Raw genomic sequence first — 21,144 nt, 5'->3', positions numbered from 1 at the left:
CCATCAGTATTCTTCTTTTGTGTGTTGACGAATAAACTACCATTTTGTCTCTCAAAATGTTAATTTCTACTTGATTAATTTACCAACAAAATAATATTTGTAGTCCAATATAGAGGTTTAATTAAATATTACAATCTTTTAAGTATCATGGGTGTAATTATTGATCTTTAAGGATTGATTTTAAAAGAGCTAAAAATTTTTAGGGTTAAAATTATAATTTATTCTTATGTTGAATTATACTTTTAACCCAAAATAAGGTATATTATTCATAGAAGAAGAGGTATCTTATTGTGTTGTAGTACCTCTGTGTAGATCTAAGAACGAAAGAATTTAACTTGTCTTTGTTTCTATTCATTATGGTTCTTTGTAATTGAATATAGAAGATACATATATTTTTTTTGTTTAATTACTCTGTCGGTCTCTATAGTTTCATCGAATTTTCAATTAGACCCCTATACAGCTATATCATATCAGATTTTGTAACTAAGTTCCTACAGTGACAAAAATATTGAAATTAATAGAATATTCTGTTAAACTATATAGAATATTCAGTCAAGTGTTAGGCATATTCGTTTTGCTTAACGGAATATTCTGTTAATTCTAACATTTTTATTACGATAGGGACTTATTACAAAATCTGATATGATATAGGGACTCAATCAAAAAAAAAAGTATAAAGACCTAATTGAAAACTCATAAAAACTATAAGGACTGACAGAGTAATTAAACATTTTTTTTTAAATATAGAACTAATGTTTTCTATGTTATTTTAAAAAAAAAATGAAAAAATGTAAAGGCTAGCTATGTCTTTACATTCAAGCTTGGCAGCAATGATTGTGTATGTTTAAAGGTCAACTAGGAATATTAATTTTGTAATTTAGTAACCATTGCTACCTCCAAAACTAAGATGTCCCAAGCTTTTTGTCTGTTTTTTGTTGGTACAGATAAGAATAAGATGTCTCGTAGTTAAAACAATACTCTAGGAGGCTAAATCATTATCACTAGGCATACTACAGTGCTTTGGCATAATTTTTTTACTTTTTTTTCATTTAGAAATTTAGTATTTTCTTATGTGTTGGATGTTTTAACAAAATGTCTATATTTTGGTACATTAGTGTGAAACTATTCACAAGCCTTTTGAATGTGGAAATTATAATGAAGGACTCATGACGCACTTTGAATCTTCATCTCACCAATGTTCATGAATGTATCAACTTCCAAAGTGGCATGGCATAGTATTTTGAGTACTAATTTCAAACCATTTACCACCAATTAATCATATAGTATAGTGAAAATATGTCTGTTTTTTTATATTTAAATATATTAATCTAAAAGTGTAAAAGGAAGAAAAAGGTTATGGTGACATAAAATGAAAAGTGAAAGCTATTATAAAAATGTTAAATGCTTAACTGTATGAAAAATAATACAGTAGTATATTTTAAACCAACAATTCATAGAAATGGAATTTATTTAAATTTTATTAACATGTAATACTCCAGAAACAAAATAATATAATATGCATAAAGGGCATTTGTAAAAAGGAATAAGAATTGATCAATTGACTAGAGAGTTGTATTAGTGGACACTCCAACGGAGTCTTATATATGCTTAATTCCAAAGTGGGTCCCACACGCACCAAATCATTAGAACATGATATATTTGAAGGAAATATTGACCATTGATATGCTTTAAGGCCAAGTGTATCTATTTGGGATCACTAAAAATTTGGAATATCATTTTGATCTCAAAAACTTCAATTTCACTAATGAATTCTAAAATTTTAAATGATATTGTAATTTTTAAAATATATTATTATATTCTAGACTATTTTAGTATATTTTATTAGATAAAAATAAATTTTTAAAAATTACAACATGATTTCAATATTTTTAAATCTATTTTGTTAGAAATTGCATCTTAAGGTTAAAATTGCTCCAATAAAAAATTGATTAAAGCTTAGATTGTGATATTAGCCTTGATTTATTCATTAATTCATTTAGATTCTCAATTAACTACTTGCCTCTTAATAAGCTGAGTTAATTCTTTACAAATGATTTCCTTTAGTTTTGGTTAAATGTTTTTTATTAAAAAAGGTAAATTGATTTGTATTGTCATCCCATACACAAACCAAATTAGAGATAGATATTTAATTATTTATAGTATTAAATAAGGTTTTATAATTTTTATTCTTACCTTAAGAATAATTTCATTATTATTAGAGGCAGATTGCATTCTCATGTTAGAAAGAATAATAATAATAAAAAAAACTTCGTTTACTATCCTATTTGATATTATTATCATCTAATCATGTACTAATTATATGTGAAAATCTTAAAAAAGGAGTAGATGAAAAAATAAAAGAAAACTTTAAAATAAATTGACATGAATAAATAAAATATTATCCATTGAGTAATAATTTAAGTAGCATTGATTGAAGAGGAATAAATAAACGGTTCCACCAACAGCATATTTGCCAACTTCTGTCAACTCTTATTTATAATTGTGTTTCATGGGAGTGTGTTTGTGGATGTGTCTAATAAAAATGTCTTTTTTATAACTGTATTTAATAGAAGTGTCTTTATAAATATATTTTATGGATGTGTCTCTTTATATATGTATTTAAAATATATTAATTATTAGACACATCTACGAACACACTTCCATGAAACACAAATATAAATAAGAGTTGGCAGAAGTTGGCAGATAATACGTTGGTACCCTATACTTTTCCATAAATAAAAGGAGACAAAAGAGAATTCAACTTAACAAAGCAGTGGGTGGGAAAAATAAGAGAACTGAAGGCTTCTGAATTCTGATGATTCACTCATCAATCACCATTCACCATTCACAAACAAGCATCGTGAATTAAGCTTCTTTTGGAGGGTCCCTACTTTCCATCCCCCCTTCTAACACCATTCTCATCCAATGGAATAGTTCTTTTCATCATTCATTTCTAAATAATAAATAATAAACAAAACCATCCACGTTTCTTCTTATTAATCACTTTATTTGGTTCAGCCATGTTCTTTTAAGTTTTAGATATAAGTTTTGGAAATGAAAAAGAAAAAAGTTAATTTTAATACATAGTCTGATTTATATACGTTTAAATAATTTTTTAAATAATAAATTTAAAAAATAATTTTTTTATTAATATGATAATACACAATTAGTTGTGTGTATAAAATTCTTTTACATTAATTAATAATCTATAAAAATTATTAACATTTATTTTGGTTAGTTAAATTTGTATAATTTATTTTTTTTATCAATGTTTGAATTTTATTATCAGGAATTATATTTTTTATTATATCTTTTATGATTTTAAGTTTGAGAACCAAAAAATGTACGGAAAATTAATTAGATATTAGATTAACTTAATTAATTTTGATAGAATATTTGAAGAGTAGTTACAAGAAAAATAAATAAACTTTCCATAAGCAATTAAGAAAGAAAGGAAAGAAATAAAACGAGGTCATTAGCTTCTTCTTTTTTTTTACGGTATTTTTCAATCTGACAAATTAAAAATTAATCCGTTATGAATCTGAGCTTCATTTGAGGGTCTGTCATTGGTAAATAAATTATTGCATACACAAGATGATATTTGAACCCTAATACTTATTTAAACGAACGAGTGAGTTAACCACTCGACTAACCCAAATTGATTTAAAGAAGGTCATTAGCTAGTATGCAAAAGTTGGTAGGGCAATAAATAATAAAACAAATCCTTTTAGAAGGAAAAATGGAACACTTGTTTGTGAGATGAGTTAGAAGGAGGGTATACCCTACACCATAAGGTGCAGTAATTTGGGACCTACAAGCAAATTAAAGGTCCCCCATCCAGAAGGTTGTATGGAAAAACAATGTAGTCAAAATAATTAAGAAACAAGTAGGGACCAATTGATTGAAAATGGGGCTTCTTCAATTCCCATTTTGCCATTGCTGAGGGGCCCTCTTCCAAATCCAACACCAACCATAGGTGAGAGACTGTATAGTGCTGAGTCCCACAAAGTGCCACAATAGTTCCAGTTTAGTTAATTAATATGGTAATTAACTAATTATATGGTTAGTTTTATCAAACTTTTGCTCTATTTTGTAATTTGTGCTTAACATTAATTTTATTATTTTTTTATATTTTATATGGATTTAGTTTTTATATACAGACACTATAAAAAAAGGTTTATACAAATAACTAATTGTGAAATTTAAAAATTTAACTAAATAATGATGTACAAGTGGAGCATGAGTTAAGTTTCATTTTAATTTCTGAGATTAACAAATTGTATTAATTTAATCTTTGACTTTTTAATGGTTATAATTTAGTTTTTTATATTTAAAAAAGTATAACAATATAATTTCTCATATATTTTTTGTTACGAAATTTAATGTCATTAATAACGTGGCAAAAATCATATAACGTTGGACATATTAAAATAATATCATTTAAAAAGTTTTACAATACTAAAATATTGCGCTCCTTTCCTTATCATTTCATCTCTTTTTTAACTAAATTTCAAAAAAAAAATTATCTCTTTCATGGATAGAAATAACTAAAAATTGCTGTTTTGCTGGAAGAAAAAAGTGTTTGTGGCCAACCTTTGGTTCTCACGAAGTGTGGATCGATGTTTATAGAGGTTGAGAAAGGGTTTAAGACTTTTATGTTTGTCTACAGAGATTAATGATGAAGAATTATACTTTCACTTTCATTCATCTCTTTTTGTCCTGCAACTTTGTACATAAAAAAAAATTATAAGAAGAATAACAACAAAAAGAAAATTAGATAGAATGTTTTCTATTTTAATATGTTCAATGTGACAAGATTTAAGTAACGTTATTAATGACGTTAAATTTTAGTACCAGACAATATAAAAGAAATTATATTGATCTACATTTTTTAATCTAAAAAATTAAATTATAATAATTAAAAAATTAGAAACTAAATTAGTGTAATTCATCAATTTTAGATACCAAAGTGGGGCTTAGCTTGTAGGACGTTAATTAAGCAAAACTAATCCTAATTAATTAGTAGGCCCACCATTAATTTTATATTAGGTTGTGGTCCACTTACAAGGTGGCCAAAAGCCACCCAACTTCAACCAAACCAGAATGGTCACGGCCCTATATTTCCGGCCCGGTGGGACCCACAGCTACAAGTGGTGGGGCGACAGACAGGATTGATTGGTGGAAAACCAACCGTTGGATTTGAGATCGGGCCTGGGCCCACATAAGGATGGCCCGTACGGATCACCAAGTTGCGGTGCGCAGCCAGAGGGCATTACACGGGCGAGATAAAGTGGGCCACAAGTTAGCGTGTCATGTGTATGTGGCCCATGAGAGAGCATAGTTGGCATCTCAGCGTGCGCACTGGGTGCATGTTGGGCCCACCAATACTGGGAGAAGATAGAGGATGGGCCCATCGGGCCCTTACCCTTTTTAAAACACTGGGTGTGGATGGCCCGTGGGGTCCCAAGGTTGCATGAGGAGAAAGTGGAGCCACCCTATCACTTTCTGTATCATGGGGTGATGGGTGCATGCACAACAAGACAAAATAAATAAAGAGTGAATCATCATAATTATAATGTGATTCTATTCATTTTTTATTTTTTCTTTTTTCATGTCCCGCGGTTATTTTTGTATTTATATCAATAAGGAAATTATTTGATTTTTGTGTATAATTATATTAAACTATTCACTATATTGAATTGAGAATGAAATCACTCATTTATCATCAATAAGTTGGTACAAATTATTATGCTAGCTAGATTGCTAGTATTGTTTGAAATTTTGAATTAAGGTAAAGTCCAACAAATTTAGAAACATAATTACTAAAGAAAGTTTTAGGGCGCCAATTTTTTTTTTTTTGTTAATATCATCAATTTTTATTTTAAATTTAAACCGTAAATTCTAATCATCTAAAAAATAAGAATTAAAAAAATAATTTTATAATAAAAAAATTAGTTAATATTATCTAGTTAAAAGTTGATTTCTTATTCTTATTAAAATAAGTATTGTATAATTTTAAGATAAATTAATATCTCTTCATGATGGAAGTAGGTGAAGAGAATAGTGAAGATATCACGGTAAAAATAAATTTCAGTTTGGATAATGTGAATAAAAAATAGTGACATATTTTTTTTCATACTTCGAATAAAAATAATAAAAGAGGTACATTTGATTTGAATGAATGAAAGCTATAACCAATAAACATAACAAAAAAATATGCACATACAAGATAAGAAAAAATGTCTCAAGCACAACACAATATATATAAATGAATAAATAAGCAGCATGTGATTCATGAAAAATAGAATATGCCTTCTCGTAATTGATGATAAGATTGGTTAAGCTTAGTGTATGTTTTGTGTGATATTGCATTGCATTGTATTGATAGTGAGAGCTGAAGTCACCAATAAACAACCTATTGTTTTTGTCGGCCAAACAATTTCTCTAGTGATTTTTTTTATCACAATAACTTAAATAATTCTACATATTAATACTGAAGGAATTAGTGTAATAATAAACGAAGAATTGAGTTTTCGATTCATATTTTTGCACTCACTAACTTTAAGTATGTATTAGAGCGGTCAAACGGATCAATTTGATTTATTTAGGTTTGATCTATTTAAATCTATAAATTATATATACGAGCCGGTCATAATTTGTTTAAATTTATTTTATTTATGAGCCATAATTTTTTAGTCTTAAATCGTTTATAACTAATCTAACGATTAAATAGAGTGATTCGTTTATATTTTACTTATTTTTTTAAAAAAATATTTTGACAAAAAATTATTTTATTTTATCTAAAAAAATTTAACGAAATAATATTTTTTATTGATGGATCTAATTTTTGAATTAAACAAGGAAGATGTCAGTAAAAATACTAATTTTATTTAAAAATTATAAAATAAATTAAATGAACTGTTCGTTTAATCTGTTATTTTTTTAGTTAATTTAGATTTAATCTGTTTATTCCGAAATTTAAATTGACCTAATTTTAAAAATATTTTTTTTGTTTAAATAAGTAAATAGATTGACCAAACGGACCAATCATATATGGCTTCTTTTATTTAAAAAAAGGAAAAACTACTAAAAGTACCTATGAAATTTACGAACGCTGACAAAAGTACTCATAAACTAAGAAAATTAATGCTGTACCATGAAAGATGGCTCAAGATTCGGTGGTCCCAGAACCTTTGGACCACTTAATGGTCTCATTAGAAAACATATTTTTAGAGTTTTTTTAACAATTGCTACATAGTCCTTGAACTAAATTTAATTACAAATTAACCCTATATATTTTATTTAATTATAGAAACTGTTTTTTATTTTATAAATTATTATTTTATCAATTATCTATTATATTTATTAACAATTAAATACAAAAACAACAACTAATTATATCCTCCATTGATCCTAATAAAGCTTTTGGCCATTCCAATCGGTTAAAATATTAAATTTGATCTCGTGACGTTCGTCCATGGCTTCCAAATCGTGTTTCCTTGAAATTCAATCGATTGGATTACAGTGTATCACAAAACAATCGATTGAAAGTTGTAAGGTAGAATGGTTTTCGCTTAAACCAATCGATTGTTTATACTTTCCAATCGAATGAATGCCTCAAAACAATCGATTGTTTTTGTTACTCAATCGATTGAATTTACGAAAACAACATGGATTTGCCAAATACAATCGATTGGAAAGTGATGACATTGAAGTTTTAGCCAAATTCAATCGATTGGTAATGTAATCCAATCGATTGGAAGGTGATGAAAAATTTTTAAAGAAAGAAGGTAATGTAATTCAACTTCATCACCTTCCAATCGATTAGATTACATTATCAATCGATTGAATTTGGCTAAAACTTCAATGTCATCACTTTTTCATCGATTGTATTTGGCAAATTCATGTTGTTTTCGTAAATTCAATCGATTGAGTAAAAAAAACAATCGATTGTTTTGAAGGATTCATTCGATTGGAAAGTATAAACAATCGATTGGTTTAAGCGAAAACCATTCTACCTTACAACTTTCAATCGATTGTTTTGTGATACATTGTAATCCAATCGATTGAATTTCAAGGAAACACGATTTGGAAGCCATGGACGAACGTCACGATATCAAATTTAATATTTTAATCGATTGGAATGGCCAAAAGCTTTATTAGGATCAATGGAGGATATAATTAGTTGTTGTTTTTGTATTTGATTGTTAATAAATATAATAGATAATTGATAAAATAATAATTTATAAAATAAAAAACAGTTTCTATAATTAAATAAAATATATAGGGTTAGTTTGTAATTAAAATTAGTTCAAGGACTATGTAGCAATTGTTAAAAAAACTCTAAAAACATGTTTTCTAATGGGACCACTAAGTGGTCCAAAGATTCTGGACCACCGAATCCTGAGCCATGAAAGATGAGTTTCGTACGACAAAAGTATCCAAATTCTAATTTTTTGTTAATTTTTTAATAAAATTCCCAAACTAACCCACCTTAATCCCATTCTACCGCCACTCCCTCTCTTCTCACTTCTTTTCCTCTCATCACTTATCTCTCTCAAACACCCTCACAGAGTCACAGAACTCTCCTCTACCTTTTCATTGCCGTCTGCCACCCACCTATTCCATTATCGCCAATCTCCTTTCCTTTCATCGCGCGCCTGTGACCCAACTTGAGAAGAATATCGCCGTGGCGCACCTGTTGCAGCCAAGGAGAACGTCATTGTGGCGTGCCTGACCTAGCAGAGGAGAATACCATCGTCGCACGCCTGAAAAGAGAGAGGGGTCGTGGTACTCTTGCATGCAGGAAGAGGGTTCGGTAAAGAGAAATTAGAGAAGACAGGGGGTGGCACTGTGGATGAAAGTTCTGCCATTGACGATGTTACAACCAGCGAAGAAAAGAATTTTTTTTAAAACATTTTTTATTTCATTTTTCTTCTTTTCAGAAATTGATTTAGTTACTACTAAAATGATACTGTTCTATTTTTTTTAAAATCAGCTTCTATTTTTTATGAAGGCTGAGATTGATTTACAGAAGATCCGGTTGATGGCTACTTCTACTTCTGATTTTTGCTGAAATAAATTTTAAATTTGATAAATGGATTTGTTGGTTTTTTTTATGGTTGATGGCTGTTTCAACTTCTAGTTTTGCTAAAGTGAATTGAAATTGGATGAATGAATTTGAAAATTTTTATATGTTGAGTATTTTTTGTATTTGATTGATTTGGTTTGGGTATGGATTGTAAACTTATAAGTGAATCGGATGAGGTCCGATCCTCCACCACCACTACCACTATTATTAATTTCGGTTTGATTTGTTGTAGGAGTAGTACTCCATGATAAGGGTTGGTGCATATTAGGTTATGAAAGGTTGAAAATGTAAGTTGAGGTTGAGTGTAGGGTAGTTTAGAAATTTTATTAAAAAACAACAAAAAATTAGGATTTGGGTACTTTTGTCGTACAAAATCCATCTTTCATGGGTACAACGCTAATTTTCTTAGTTTACGGATACTTTTGTCAGCGTTCATAAATATCATGGATACTTTGGTAGTTTTTTCTTAAAAAAAAAAAGAAAAAATGTATATTTTAAGATGAACACATGTGCATAACACATTAACACCTTGAATTAAAAAAGTTTATTGAACAATTATCTTAACTTTCTTATAACTGAAAACTTCACCTTTTTTATCTATAAAGTTTACATACATATAAAGATAAACTACTTCAGAGTGTAAATAATGTTCAAAGTCTCATTTTAAGAAAGTAGAAAGGTATAAAGTCATACTTTACTAAAATTAAAATATCAATAAATAAATTTTTTTGGCTAAATAATTATTAATTTAACATACATAATAAAGAGAACACAATAAATTATAATATAAATAGCCAGGTTTCCACGTTTACGCACAAACAAAAATTGTCCACCAATCTCAAAAGAATCAATCAATACAAGAAAGGGATTAATAATATATTGGAAGCAGAAGAAAGGGGAAAAAATGTATAAAGGAGGAAGAGATAAAAAAATAATAATAATAAATAAGAAAAAACTAATATTCTTTAAAGTATGTGCGTGTAGGTAATTCCGTCCATACAAATATGTCTCCAATTAGGTTATACATTTTTGTCGTTAGTCTGATATATTTCTAGTTATATAAATATAGTAGAAGTGGGAATTAGAAAAAAAAAAAAAAAGGTTTCCCCAACAAACCCTGGCTTTAGAGTGGTGATGAATGACATATATATATGGACAAGAAGAATGAATATATACGTACATACATAATGATAGAATATGAACGAACCAAAAAAAAATTTATTTGTTGAATTCACTAATTAAGACAAACCAGGACTCATTTTAGAGGAACAAAAATAAGAAGTTAATTTTTAATTTAATTCATTATTATTGGTTAACTTTTTATTGTAAACTAAATTTTTTTTAATTTAAAATTTAAAATTTAGAATCTAAGATTTAAAATTTGAAATAAAATTTTTTTTCGAAAAGTTGACTTCTTGATTAAATTCATTTTTGAGTCTTACTTTATTTTAATTTATAAACATTGAACATTACTTTTACACTATGAAACAAATTTTGAAGTAGATGTGGAGATTGTACAAGGAAACCGATCGAGTAGGACCATGATGCATGTTGGCTTCTTAATTTAACATTTAAAAATAAATTAAAAATTTTAGTTCATGTTAACAAATAATGGGCCGAATTTTGAGCTTTTACATGCTTTACTTATTGATTTTTGATTAGCGTTGGATTCATATAAATGATGCTACTTTTCAGCCATTATTATTACCATATATTATCATCCCCCACACCTTTTGGTATGTGAGACTAATTTCGTTTTCAAGAGCTCAAATCCTAACATGCATGGTTCATGAGCCGTGACCTACTCAATTATTTAAGCTCACTTTTTTTGTTTTTGCCAAATTTTGTATAATTAGATAATTAATAATGTTACTTTCTAATTGAGCATTGCAATGATAGTTAAATGATGTAAAGTGTTAGAACATATTTAAAACTTAATTAATATATATAAACACCTTAAAATTAATGTTGACGGGTGAGAAAATAAGTGATTTATTGCACTTATTAAAATGATGTTAATTATTTGTTTACTCTTATGAATAATAATCAAGTGATCTCTTGACCTATAGATTTTAAATATATTTTCTAATGATTATTATTATATGATGATATGAATGTTACAAAAATATAATGCATGCAACATAAGGTTACTGTATTGACTTTGGATTTGGATAGTTTTCAAGTCTTGGTCATCGTCTTGCTTCTTTATCTTTTTGTTATATAATTTTGTTTTCCTTCATTGAATGAAAAAGCACTACATACAATTTCTTAGTTAGTGTTCCCATTATGTCTTTTCCTTCTTTCTTTAATTCTCATATCTGCCTTTAAGTTAAGGCTTCTTTGTTTGTTCCTATCTTGTTTCTTCCAACTTTCTATTTATTTAATTTATTTACTTTATATTAATAGTCTCAAAATGATTAAATGATGTAAATTAAATTTATCTAATATTAATCATTTCATATTCAATTGTTGACAAGAAAAAAAAATATCCATGTAAAAAAATTATAATATCTCAAATTGAATTTTAATAAAATATTAAAAAAGTCTAGTGATCTATTTTTTTTCTTCTTCATATAGAGCTAGATTGTACACAATTTCATTTATATATATTTCACTACACTATTCATCTTTTAGGGCAAGTGTGGCTATTTTCTTGTTTTAACATCAAGATCTCATGTAGTTGCCCATTTGATATAAGATTAATTAAATGCATTCATGCCTTTAAAGTTTAAACTAGTGGGTATGGGCAATGCTTTCCTTTTCAAAAATATTATTTTTATATATATTGGGTGCATACGTGTCCATTCGAGAGTTAAAGTGGAAAACCTTTAAATAAGCTAGTCATATATATGCTCCTACAAAATTATCGTTTCCATGCAAATATATATAAAAGCTAGCTCTAGAAAATATTTTGTGTATGTCATTCTTGTCCATATTGTCCAATACTATGAGTTTTAAATTTGATTCTCATGTTTTCTTCCGGTTATTTTTCTTAGGAATAATTTATAGATATATATTTTTACTAAAATAAACTAAAGTCTTAAAGTCATTTGTTAAATTACTTAACATGGCCCTTGTACAAGAAAATTCAAAGGATCTAATAATCAAAGGAGTCCAACATCTTATTTAGTCGCTTCTCTCACATAAGCTTAGCATGTATCTATTGATTATATATAGAAAAAATTTTAAGTGTATAACTATACTGATATTTCAATAATTTTTAATCGATAATTTTAAATATAAAAATATATATAATTAAAATTAATAATTAAAAATTATTAAAATACTAGTATATTAATATATTTAAAAAGCTTTTATATATATTACTATTATGTATATTATTCTTATATATTTCTATTTTTAGTATTAAAAATAATTGATAAAAAATTGTTTTATACTAGAAAAAGAAAGTATATAAAAATATCATATAAAAGCAGTAGTTCAAAGCTTCAAATGCATTATTCACAAATTAATTCGTCAAAAACCAATACCTTTAACTGTTGACAGTTCAAACTAGGTATTAGAGCCTTTATAGGTACATTTTATTCCTCTAGGATTTATCATAAAATTTTTGCAAAGTTCTTCCTTAGCTTGTATTAAATATTAATACTACTTTCCCATATAGGAATTTTCTTGTTATTGGCATGTTGTTAGCTAGATATAAAATTATCAGCATACTTCTATTTAACAATTAATTTTTTGGATTAAATAATTCATGATCTTGCACACAAAAAAAGTGTTAATAAAAAAAAAAAAACTAGTATACATCTATAATTTCAAGCAACACTCTTCATATACAGACTTAATTGACCTCTAAAACAAGGGATCATCCCCTATGTATAAGATGAAAATGATTGAAAATGAAAAGAAAACTTAGACAAGGAAAAGAGAATAATGTTCTTTTTCCCCTTATCCCTGAAATACTTCATAGCATCCATCATCAACTCATCATGCAAGAATCTTATCAAGTTCCCTTCCATGCTCTTTCCCCTCTCTCCCTCCTTTTCTCACCCTCTTCTTCTTTTCACCAAATTCTTCATTTTCTCTATAGTTGCCAAATAAGTGAATAACATTGACCAAAACTTTCCACACCTTAACACACAAACCCCATTTAATGGGACCCATCACGTGCACTAGTCTTAATCTCCATGGGCCCAACAACCCATCACCACCGTAGATTTCTTTCCACGTTAAAATAATCATCCGTTCAACAAAACGGGCCCCATCTTCCATTCTCCAATTACCCCATTACCTCTTTCTCTTCTCTCTCTCCAAACAAAACCACCACATTCTCATTCTCAAACCTCAACTTTCGCTCCTATATATATTCACACACACACTTTGCACTCTTCCATTCTAAAACCCAACTCCAACAAAATCTCACACAAAACACCTTCCTCCTCATTATCCTCAAGAGATTTTCCACCTCCTACGTCTCTCTTTCTTCTCAACATTTCAATTCTATGGCTTCCGAACCTTCCAGAAACATTGATCTCACGCTTGGAGAGCCCAAAGGGCCCAAGGAGGAGCCCGACACGGAGGACCCCTCGCCGTCAACGTCTCCGCCATCGGCCATACGCGTCATGCCGGTGGCAGTGCACATGCCGTCCATGTCCATGAACAAGGCCTTAGTCCAAGCCCAAGCCCAGGCCCATCCAACTCAAAAGAGAGCCTCCACGAAGGACAGGCACACCAAGGTGGAGGGGCGCGGCAGGAGAATCCGAATGCCTGCCACGTGTGCGGCCCGGATCTTCCAGCTCACCCGGGAGCTCGGCCACAAGTCCGACGGAGAAACCATCCGGTGGCTTCTGGAGCACGCCGAGCCGGCAATCATCGCCGCAACCGGGACCGGCACCGTTCCCGCCATCGCCATGTCTGTCAACGGAACACTTAAGATCCCAACTACCAAACCACTATCAGGATCCGACCCGGAACCGGGAGACCCGCCCTGCAAGAAGAAGCGCAAAAGACCCGCCAATAGCGCCTACGTGGATGTTAACGAAAGCGCTGTTTCAGTCTCCGCAGGCCTGACGGTTACAACAAATTCCGTAACTAACACCCTAACAAACTCCACAACCTCCTCCGCCACTCACATAACAAACTCTGTAACGGCCGCTATAATACCGCAGCAAACCGCTATTGCCTTACCGCAAAACGCGGTACCTGCCATGTGGACGGCGATTCCGTCCAACGCTTTCTTCGTCGTGCCTTCCGTGGCGGCGGCGGGACCTTCCAACGCGCCGCAATTCTTCACATTCGCACGTCCGATTTCGGCGTTTGTTTCGTCGGTGATGACGCCGGTTCAAATTCAACCGGCCGGTTCGACTGCTCCGTCGTCGAAATCTCCGCCAAGAGCGACGGTTATGGCGCCGAGCAGTGCAACTACGACAACGCACACGCTGAGGGATTTCTCACTGGAGATTTACGATAAGCAGGAGCTTCAGTTCATGTCGAAGTCGAGTTCAAAGCATTGAGACAGGCTTTGTGAATTACGGTTTCTTGTTTCGCCATTGATGGAAGGAAGGAAGGAAGGGAAGGGAAGGGCGAGGTCGGAGCGCGAAGAGGAAGAGCACGTGCGCACGTGAGGTTAGGGGATTGAAAATGGCGGGGACCACGTGCGTGGGGGTGTGGGTCAACATGAAAAGTGGGGGGTCCCACTTTGTGTGTTGGGGTGTGCTGCTGCGTGGACCGTGCAAGAGAGGGTACCACTACTGCTTCGTCTTCTACAGTTCTACTACTACCCTTTCCTTTCTTAGCCATTCGATTTTTTAACCTCCTTGTATATTATTATTGCCTATCAATTTTAGGACCGTAAAATGTATAATTTTTAATTATTATTTAATAAAAATAAATCAGTTAGGTAAACGAGTTTTCTAATATTATGTTATGAATAGTGTAAATTTTGCATGGGAATGATAATAATTCTCATATGGCGAGCCTAAAGGAAAAAAAAGAAGGTAAGTTTGTAATATTTTGGACCTAAAAAAAAGAGAGTGTACATTTCTTATCATTTATCAAAATATACACTTAATGAAATCATATAAAATTTTCACATAACATTATTTATTATGATTACTCATGCATGAAGTTATAATAATTAATAGAAAGGCTTGTAATATGAGGTTTCTTTTACATTTGGAATCTCTTGAATATGAGAGTTTAACCTTTCAAATAAACAACACGTTATCTAAGCTTTGAGAGAACCATGTTCTAGTCTTGATAGAACAAAAAAAATTCTAAGAGTCAATTAAAATGGTGTGATGATGAAAATTTGACATAATTTAGAAACAATCTTTATATAATGTTATTTTAAAAAGAAAAAGAGAAAAAGTATGAGTCAAAATTTACTGGTATCTTATCTATGGGGTTGTGTTGTAGGTGAGGATTGTGGTGTGGTGGGTCCATGGAAGGTAGTGGTCATGTGAGGGGGTGGGCGAGGGACCCAAGGCGGTTGGGGCCCTCCAAAATGGCTACTGGGACCGTTCAATAGCCGGCCTTTCCGAAGTGGTCCCCACTTGGTGTGTGTAGCTTAACATTAGATGGACACGTGTCGCGTTATGGGTCGTTGGCAGTGTGGGGTACCACTTTTTGCACTTCGACACGTGGGGGTTTCTGGTGGTAGGTCCCACTTTTTTGCAGGACAAGAACCACCTTTAATTGGTGTCTCCGGTTTGCTGCTATTGGACGGAGAAAATTTGAAAGAATGTGAGGAGAAGATCAAAGACAGATTGAAGATTAGAAGAGTGTGAGAATGAGAGTGATCTGAGTGAGAGAAGATCAATCAATGAGAATGGTATCAGATGCTTCAAATCTTTTTATATGGATTTTCATTTTCATTTTTTCCTTTATGGGCCCTATTTATTAGTCAGTAATAAATTTTAAATAAATAAATAAAGTTTAAATTTATAATAAATTAATTTTTAATTTATTATATTAAAATATATCGTGAACAACACAAAAAATTAATAATATTTTTTTAAGAGTATTTTTTATTTAAAAATAATATTTTATTATGAATCTTAATTCTCTTAAAATTTTATTGTTAGTCAATATATTTATGTATACATAAAACAAACTTTTAATGTTTATCATATATTTAAGTAAATGAGTGATTATTCAACTAATTTAAATTAATTAACTAATTTGAATGTTAAAGACTACAACATATAAGATAAAAATATATTTAAATTTTAATTTGGATAATGTTATTAATTATGTATGTAATTCTTGGTTTAATGTTGTTTAGTGTATAAAATAATGAAGTGATAGACAATATTGTAAAGCTCTTACGGTAAAAAAAAATCAAGTATGACATATTTAATACTATTTAATCTAAAAAGATGCCGATGTAACTTATATTTTTGTCTAAATGACGAATTATATTAGAATTTATTGAGATTCGATTTATACGATTTGAGTTTTTTGGGGCATAATGAGATTAATTTCCATAGTTGGATATGCTTTATTGCTTTTTGTAAAAAAGATTCAAACCTTAACGTAGCTTATGAAGAAGTAGACACAACATTATCTTTGAAGCTTTTGAGTTGTGTAATGTAGCTTTCAATAGATGGTTCTTTTGACAATGATATGTAGTTTTAGTCTCCTATATTTTTAAATGCATGTTTCTTGAGTTCTAATAATTAAGATGGATTATTCTAGATTGTGCTTTAATATCTCTAGAGTTTCATGGATGAATGTTAGATGTGTTTAAAGCATTTTTAACTTCAAACGTCATTATGATCATCCACTAATGAAAAATATTCTTGTCTAAAGATAAATTTCTCTCTTAACACTCAAACTTGTGTGGGTATATCATGAATGAATAATAAGCTGTTTTTTTCTGGTAAAATATATTTTTTGTTTTTTAAATTTACTAAAAATTTTAAAAATATTTTTAATTTTTATTTTGTTTAAATTTTATTTTAAATTTTTGTAATTTACATTAAATATATTTTTAGTAATTAATTTTTTTTTTAAATTTTGAATTAATTTAACAACAATTTTATAAGATCAACTTTTAACACAAACAAATTAAATATAATTATCACTGAGTTGATCCTAAACTTTTTAAAAATTTAATTATTATCAGAAATATATTTGATGTAGATAAAAGTTTTGAAAAACAAAAATAATAAAATAAAATTTAAAAATATTTTTAAAATATTTAACAAATTTCAGAAACAAAAAATATATTTGATTTTTTTTTAAAAAAATAAAGAATTGGATTAGAATCCTTTGCCATTGAGATAAAACAAACATAGATATGTGTCTTTGTCGCTGTAGTGGATGAATCATACATGATAAGAGTTCGACATTAATCACTTTTTGGGTATAGGCAAAGAGAGACAATAAGAATTTTATCCTAATTGTTTTGATAACTCGAGTCAGTTTAGTGGAACATATAAATATAGAGACATCAAATTAAATTTACTCGAGTCAGTTTAGTAATTTACAATGTCATTTTTATATAAAAATGTCACCGTGAAAGTATAAATAAATTCATAGCAAAATGTAGATAAATACTTATAAAAAGACACAAAAAAAGATGGAAAAAAAACTTTGTCGATATTTTCCTTCGGATTGCCATCAAAACGAAATTATAGAAAAAGATTTTTTCATAATTTGTAACCACAGCTAAGTGTTTTTTTTAGGGAAAGTTTATAGATTTTAAATGCACAAGTCTTTTAAAAATGATTATTGACTGATTTTTCGCTATGCTCTTAAAATAATTGGATAATTCGAGTTAGTTCAATTTTATATATAATGGTAAAATTAGTAAGACAGTAGCTTTTTCATTTCCATGTATTTATAAGACTCTAATTCTGTTTAAACAAAATAATAAGTACCAATAAACTAAAACATTAAGGTCAAACAAGTATTCCAATTATGTTTCTCCATTTAAAATTTTTAACTTCTCTTTGGAAATAACCTATGAGAGTACTATATATTAAAATATTTTTTACTCGGGAGAATCTTGAGTATCCAGTTCTTTGTTTTGGAAGCATTCATATATTTATTCAATTAAATGCTGACTTTGGGTGGGGAAGAACGAAGATGGTTTGTGCTCTAAGAAACATAGAAAGAAAAAAGAAAAAAATTAGTGAAGAAGCTGGGAATTCTTTAATTATAAAATTTTTCATTCTTATAGAGATACCTTATATTATTAGCATCTTATTATGTTATATTATTTAATATTGTTTATATATCTTATCAAATCCTACCAACCAAGTAACAATGCGGCCTTTTTGTAAGACCTACAAAGAGGAATAATGGCCTTTAATTAACAATTATTTTAAGAATTAGAACATTATTATTATTATTGTTATTATTATTATTCATCAAAACAAGAAGATGCATACAGTACTTTTATGTAAAACTTTTTGTACTAACTGAAATGTTAAAATAATTACTTTCTGAACAGGCAAATTTAATAACATTAGAAGAGATAAAATTGCAAATGATTTCAGTCATTATTATGGTTGCCTCAATAAAAATGTCGATTATTTCAATCTTTAATATAATATTAAGAGTTAGATAATTCACGATCCCCCTTAAATATTCATTATTAATCCGCGGCTACCTATAAATAAGGAGGGTTCAGTGGTCCATCAAATGTGTTAGGCCAATAAACCCCACTAGCATATCACTGAGGTCAATGGGTCCCTCTTTATATAAATAATATATTTTCAACTTTTCCAATAAAATAAGCATCAATTTATAATTTTGTCAGCTAGGTGTATGGTTCATAATCAGAGGACCACTAGAACTAATAATGTTTAGTTTTTTCTTAAAAAAAATTGTGTAGTGTTGATATTGTAAGTAGAAGTAGTATCAATAAAATTGTCATAATAAAAAATTAAGATAAATATGTATATCAATATTAAATTTTTGGAATAAAAATCAGACATTTAAATATTAAAAATCAAAATAAAATTGTCCCATTGGTAGGAACAAAAATATAATAGACAATATTAAATAAAAGTGAGGAGGAGTTTGTAGATTAGAATTTAGAAAGAATTTTCTTGTTTTACATAGCGAAGTTGTTATCCCAAATTTTTTTTATTTTATTTTATGTTTTTACTTTTAAAAAACAGAATTTAACTTTTATTTACTATCAATACGGAAAAAGAAACTTTATACGTACATCTGTTTTATTATTTACGTATTATCACATTAATAAAAATATTTTTTTATAATTATTGTGTGAATACTCATAAAATAATCAGAATATATATATAATTAGGTTATTGTATAAAATATTTTGTTATTACTTATTAACATATGGAAATTAAACTTCAAAACGCATGTGTAATTGTGTATTATCCAAACCGACCAACTATTATTAGGAGAATTTTAGTATACAGATCAAAGTTGGTACAGATTTAAAAATTTGTTTACATAACACTTTTTAAAGCCACACTTTAAACCGTAACTCTTTACAAAGAAAAGCGTCACCTAATGGAAAAAAGTAAAGAAATAATCAAGTTATCGAAATTAATAGACCAAAAATTAATGATTTTAACTAATGTTAACTGTAATGACACCGAATTCTTAAAATCAATACAAAATGATTTTTCTCAAAATATTTATTTTACTATAAGTTTTATTGAAGGACTTCAAAAACCTGAAAAAACTTATTTTTCACACGGAATTTCTAAAAAATGTTATCATGGAAATGATTCCCCACATCTTTATCATACTTTTAACCCACAATTAAATTCTATAGTAGATATGCTTGAAGAAATATTAGTATCCATAAAATTTCAAAGAAATAAAGAAAAAAAGAATCCCAAAGAAGAAAAATTTCAAAATATAATCAACATAACAGATCTAAAAGTAAAACCACCACTAAAATTATGAATATTGAAGAAAAGTTAGAAGAAGTTACAATGCTTTTTAAACAATTAAAAATGGCTCAAGAAAATAATATTATGGAACAAGGATTTCAAATAGAAGAAGAATTAGTAAATTCTGAAAATATAGAAAATGAAGAACACATCCTAGATTATTCAAGTGACGAAGAACCAGCAATCCCAATACAAGTAAAAAATGAAGCTGGAACATCTAAAGATAACCAATCTCAATATAAATGGGAAACATGTTTTGATAATTATGCTTTTAAAAAAGGGTTTATAAATAAAGATTCAAAATATACAAAAATACCATCAAAGTACGTTCCTAAAATCCAAGAAATGGAAGGAGAAAGAATGCTTGATTTAGACTGTAAAAAGAATGAAAAAGAAATTTTCGAAAATTGATATGTGAATATAGAATACATTATTACAAATTAAAAGAAGAAGATAAAAATCATTATCTTAGTATGTATATAACAAAACTTCCATATCCTGCTAATGAATTTATAATGGGAAGATTTATAAGAGAAATAAATAGAGGGACAATTGAAAATAATTTTGGTGGAGCAACCGCTGCAATAAGAGAGGAAATAAAAGAGCGTTGTATGCAAGAAGCAACACAAAAAAGATTTGCAAATATAATTAGAATCTGCTGTAAGGATAATGAAGAGATACCCCAAAAATATGGGCTTAATAAAAATTTTCAGAGAAAGAGAAAATATCAATTTAGAAAAAGAAAATACTATCCAAACTGAAGAAAAAAGAGGTATTTTAGAACAAGAAATAACAATAAAAACAAAAGGCAAAAAAGTGACTATTGCCCAAATAAAAAAGAAAACTGTAAGTGTTGGTATTGCCAAGAAGAAGGACACTATGCAAATGAATGTCCGAAAAAGAAGGATAGAAAGGATCTTACTAAACAAATAGAAATTGCTAAGTCTTGCTTCATGGAACCACTAGAAGAATCTGATGATAACTTAGACTATATTTTTGAATATGTCTCGGAAACAGACTCAGAGACTGAGTAATAATGCCACATTTATTACTATAAAAATAACAGAAAAATTTATAAATGCTTTTATAGATTCTGGAGCAACACAATGCTTTGCTAGTTCAAACATAAAACTTGATTGGAAAAAATTAAAGAAACCATTAAGAGTTAGAATAGCTGACAAATCAATACATAAAATTGACCAAAAA

The 21,144-nt window shown here is 29.0% G+C and overlaps 1 protein-coding gene across 1 annotated transcript; it reads left to right on the top strand.

The window, feature by feature from the left end:
- The first annotated feature begins 13,376 nt into the window (after positions 1–13,376).
- On the top strand, positions 13,377–14,956 carry LOC107475753 (transcription factor TCP9). Its single transcript, XM_016095404.3, has one exon. The coding sequence runs from the start codon at positions 13,555–13,557 to the stop codon at positions 14,563–14,565; it is 1,011 nt and encodes a 336-aa protein (XP_015950890.1). The 5' UTR covers positions 13,377–13,554; the 3' UTR covers positions 14,566–14,956.
- The last annotated feature ends 6,188 nt before the right edge of the window (positions 14,957–21,144 follow it).

The sequence above is a fragment of the Arachis duranensis genome, chromosome 2 (genome assembly GCF_000817695.3).
Source record: "Arachis duranensis cultivar V14167 chromosome 2, aradu.V14167.gnm2.J7QH, whole genome shotgun sequence".
NCBI classification, from domain to species: Eukaryota; Viridiplantae; Streptophyta; class Magnoliopsida; order Fabales; family Fabaceae; genus Arachis; species Arachis duranensis.
This window is presented reverse-complemented; position numbering and strand designations above follow the sequence as displayed.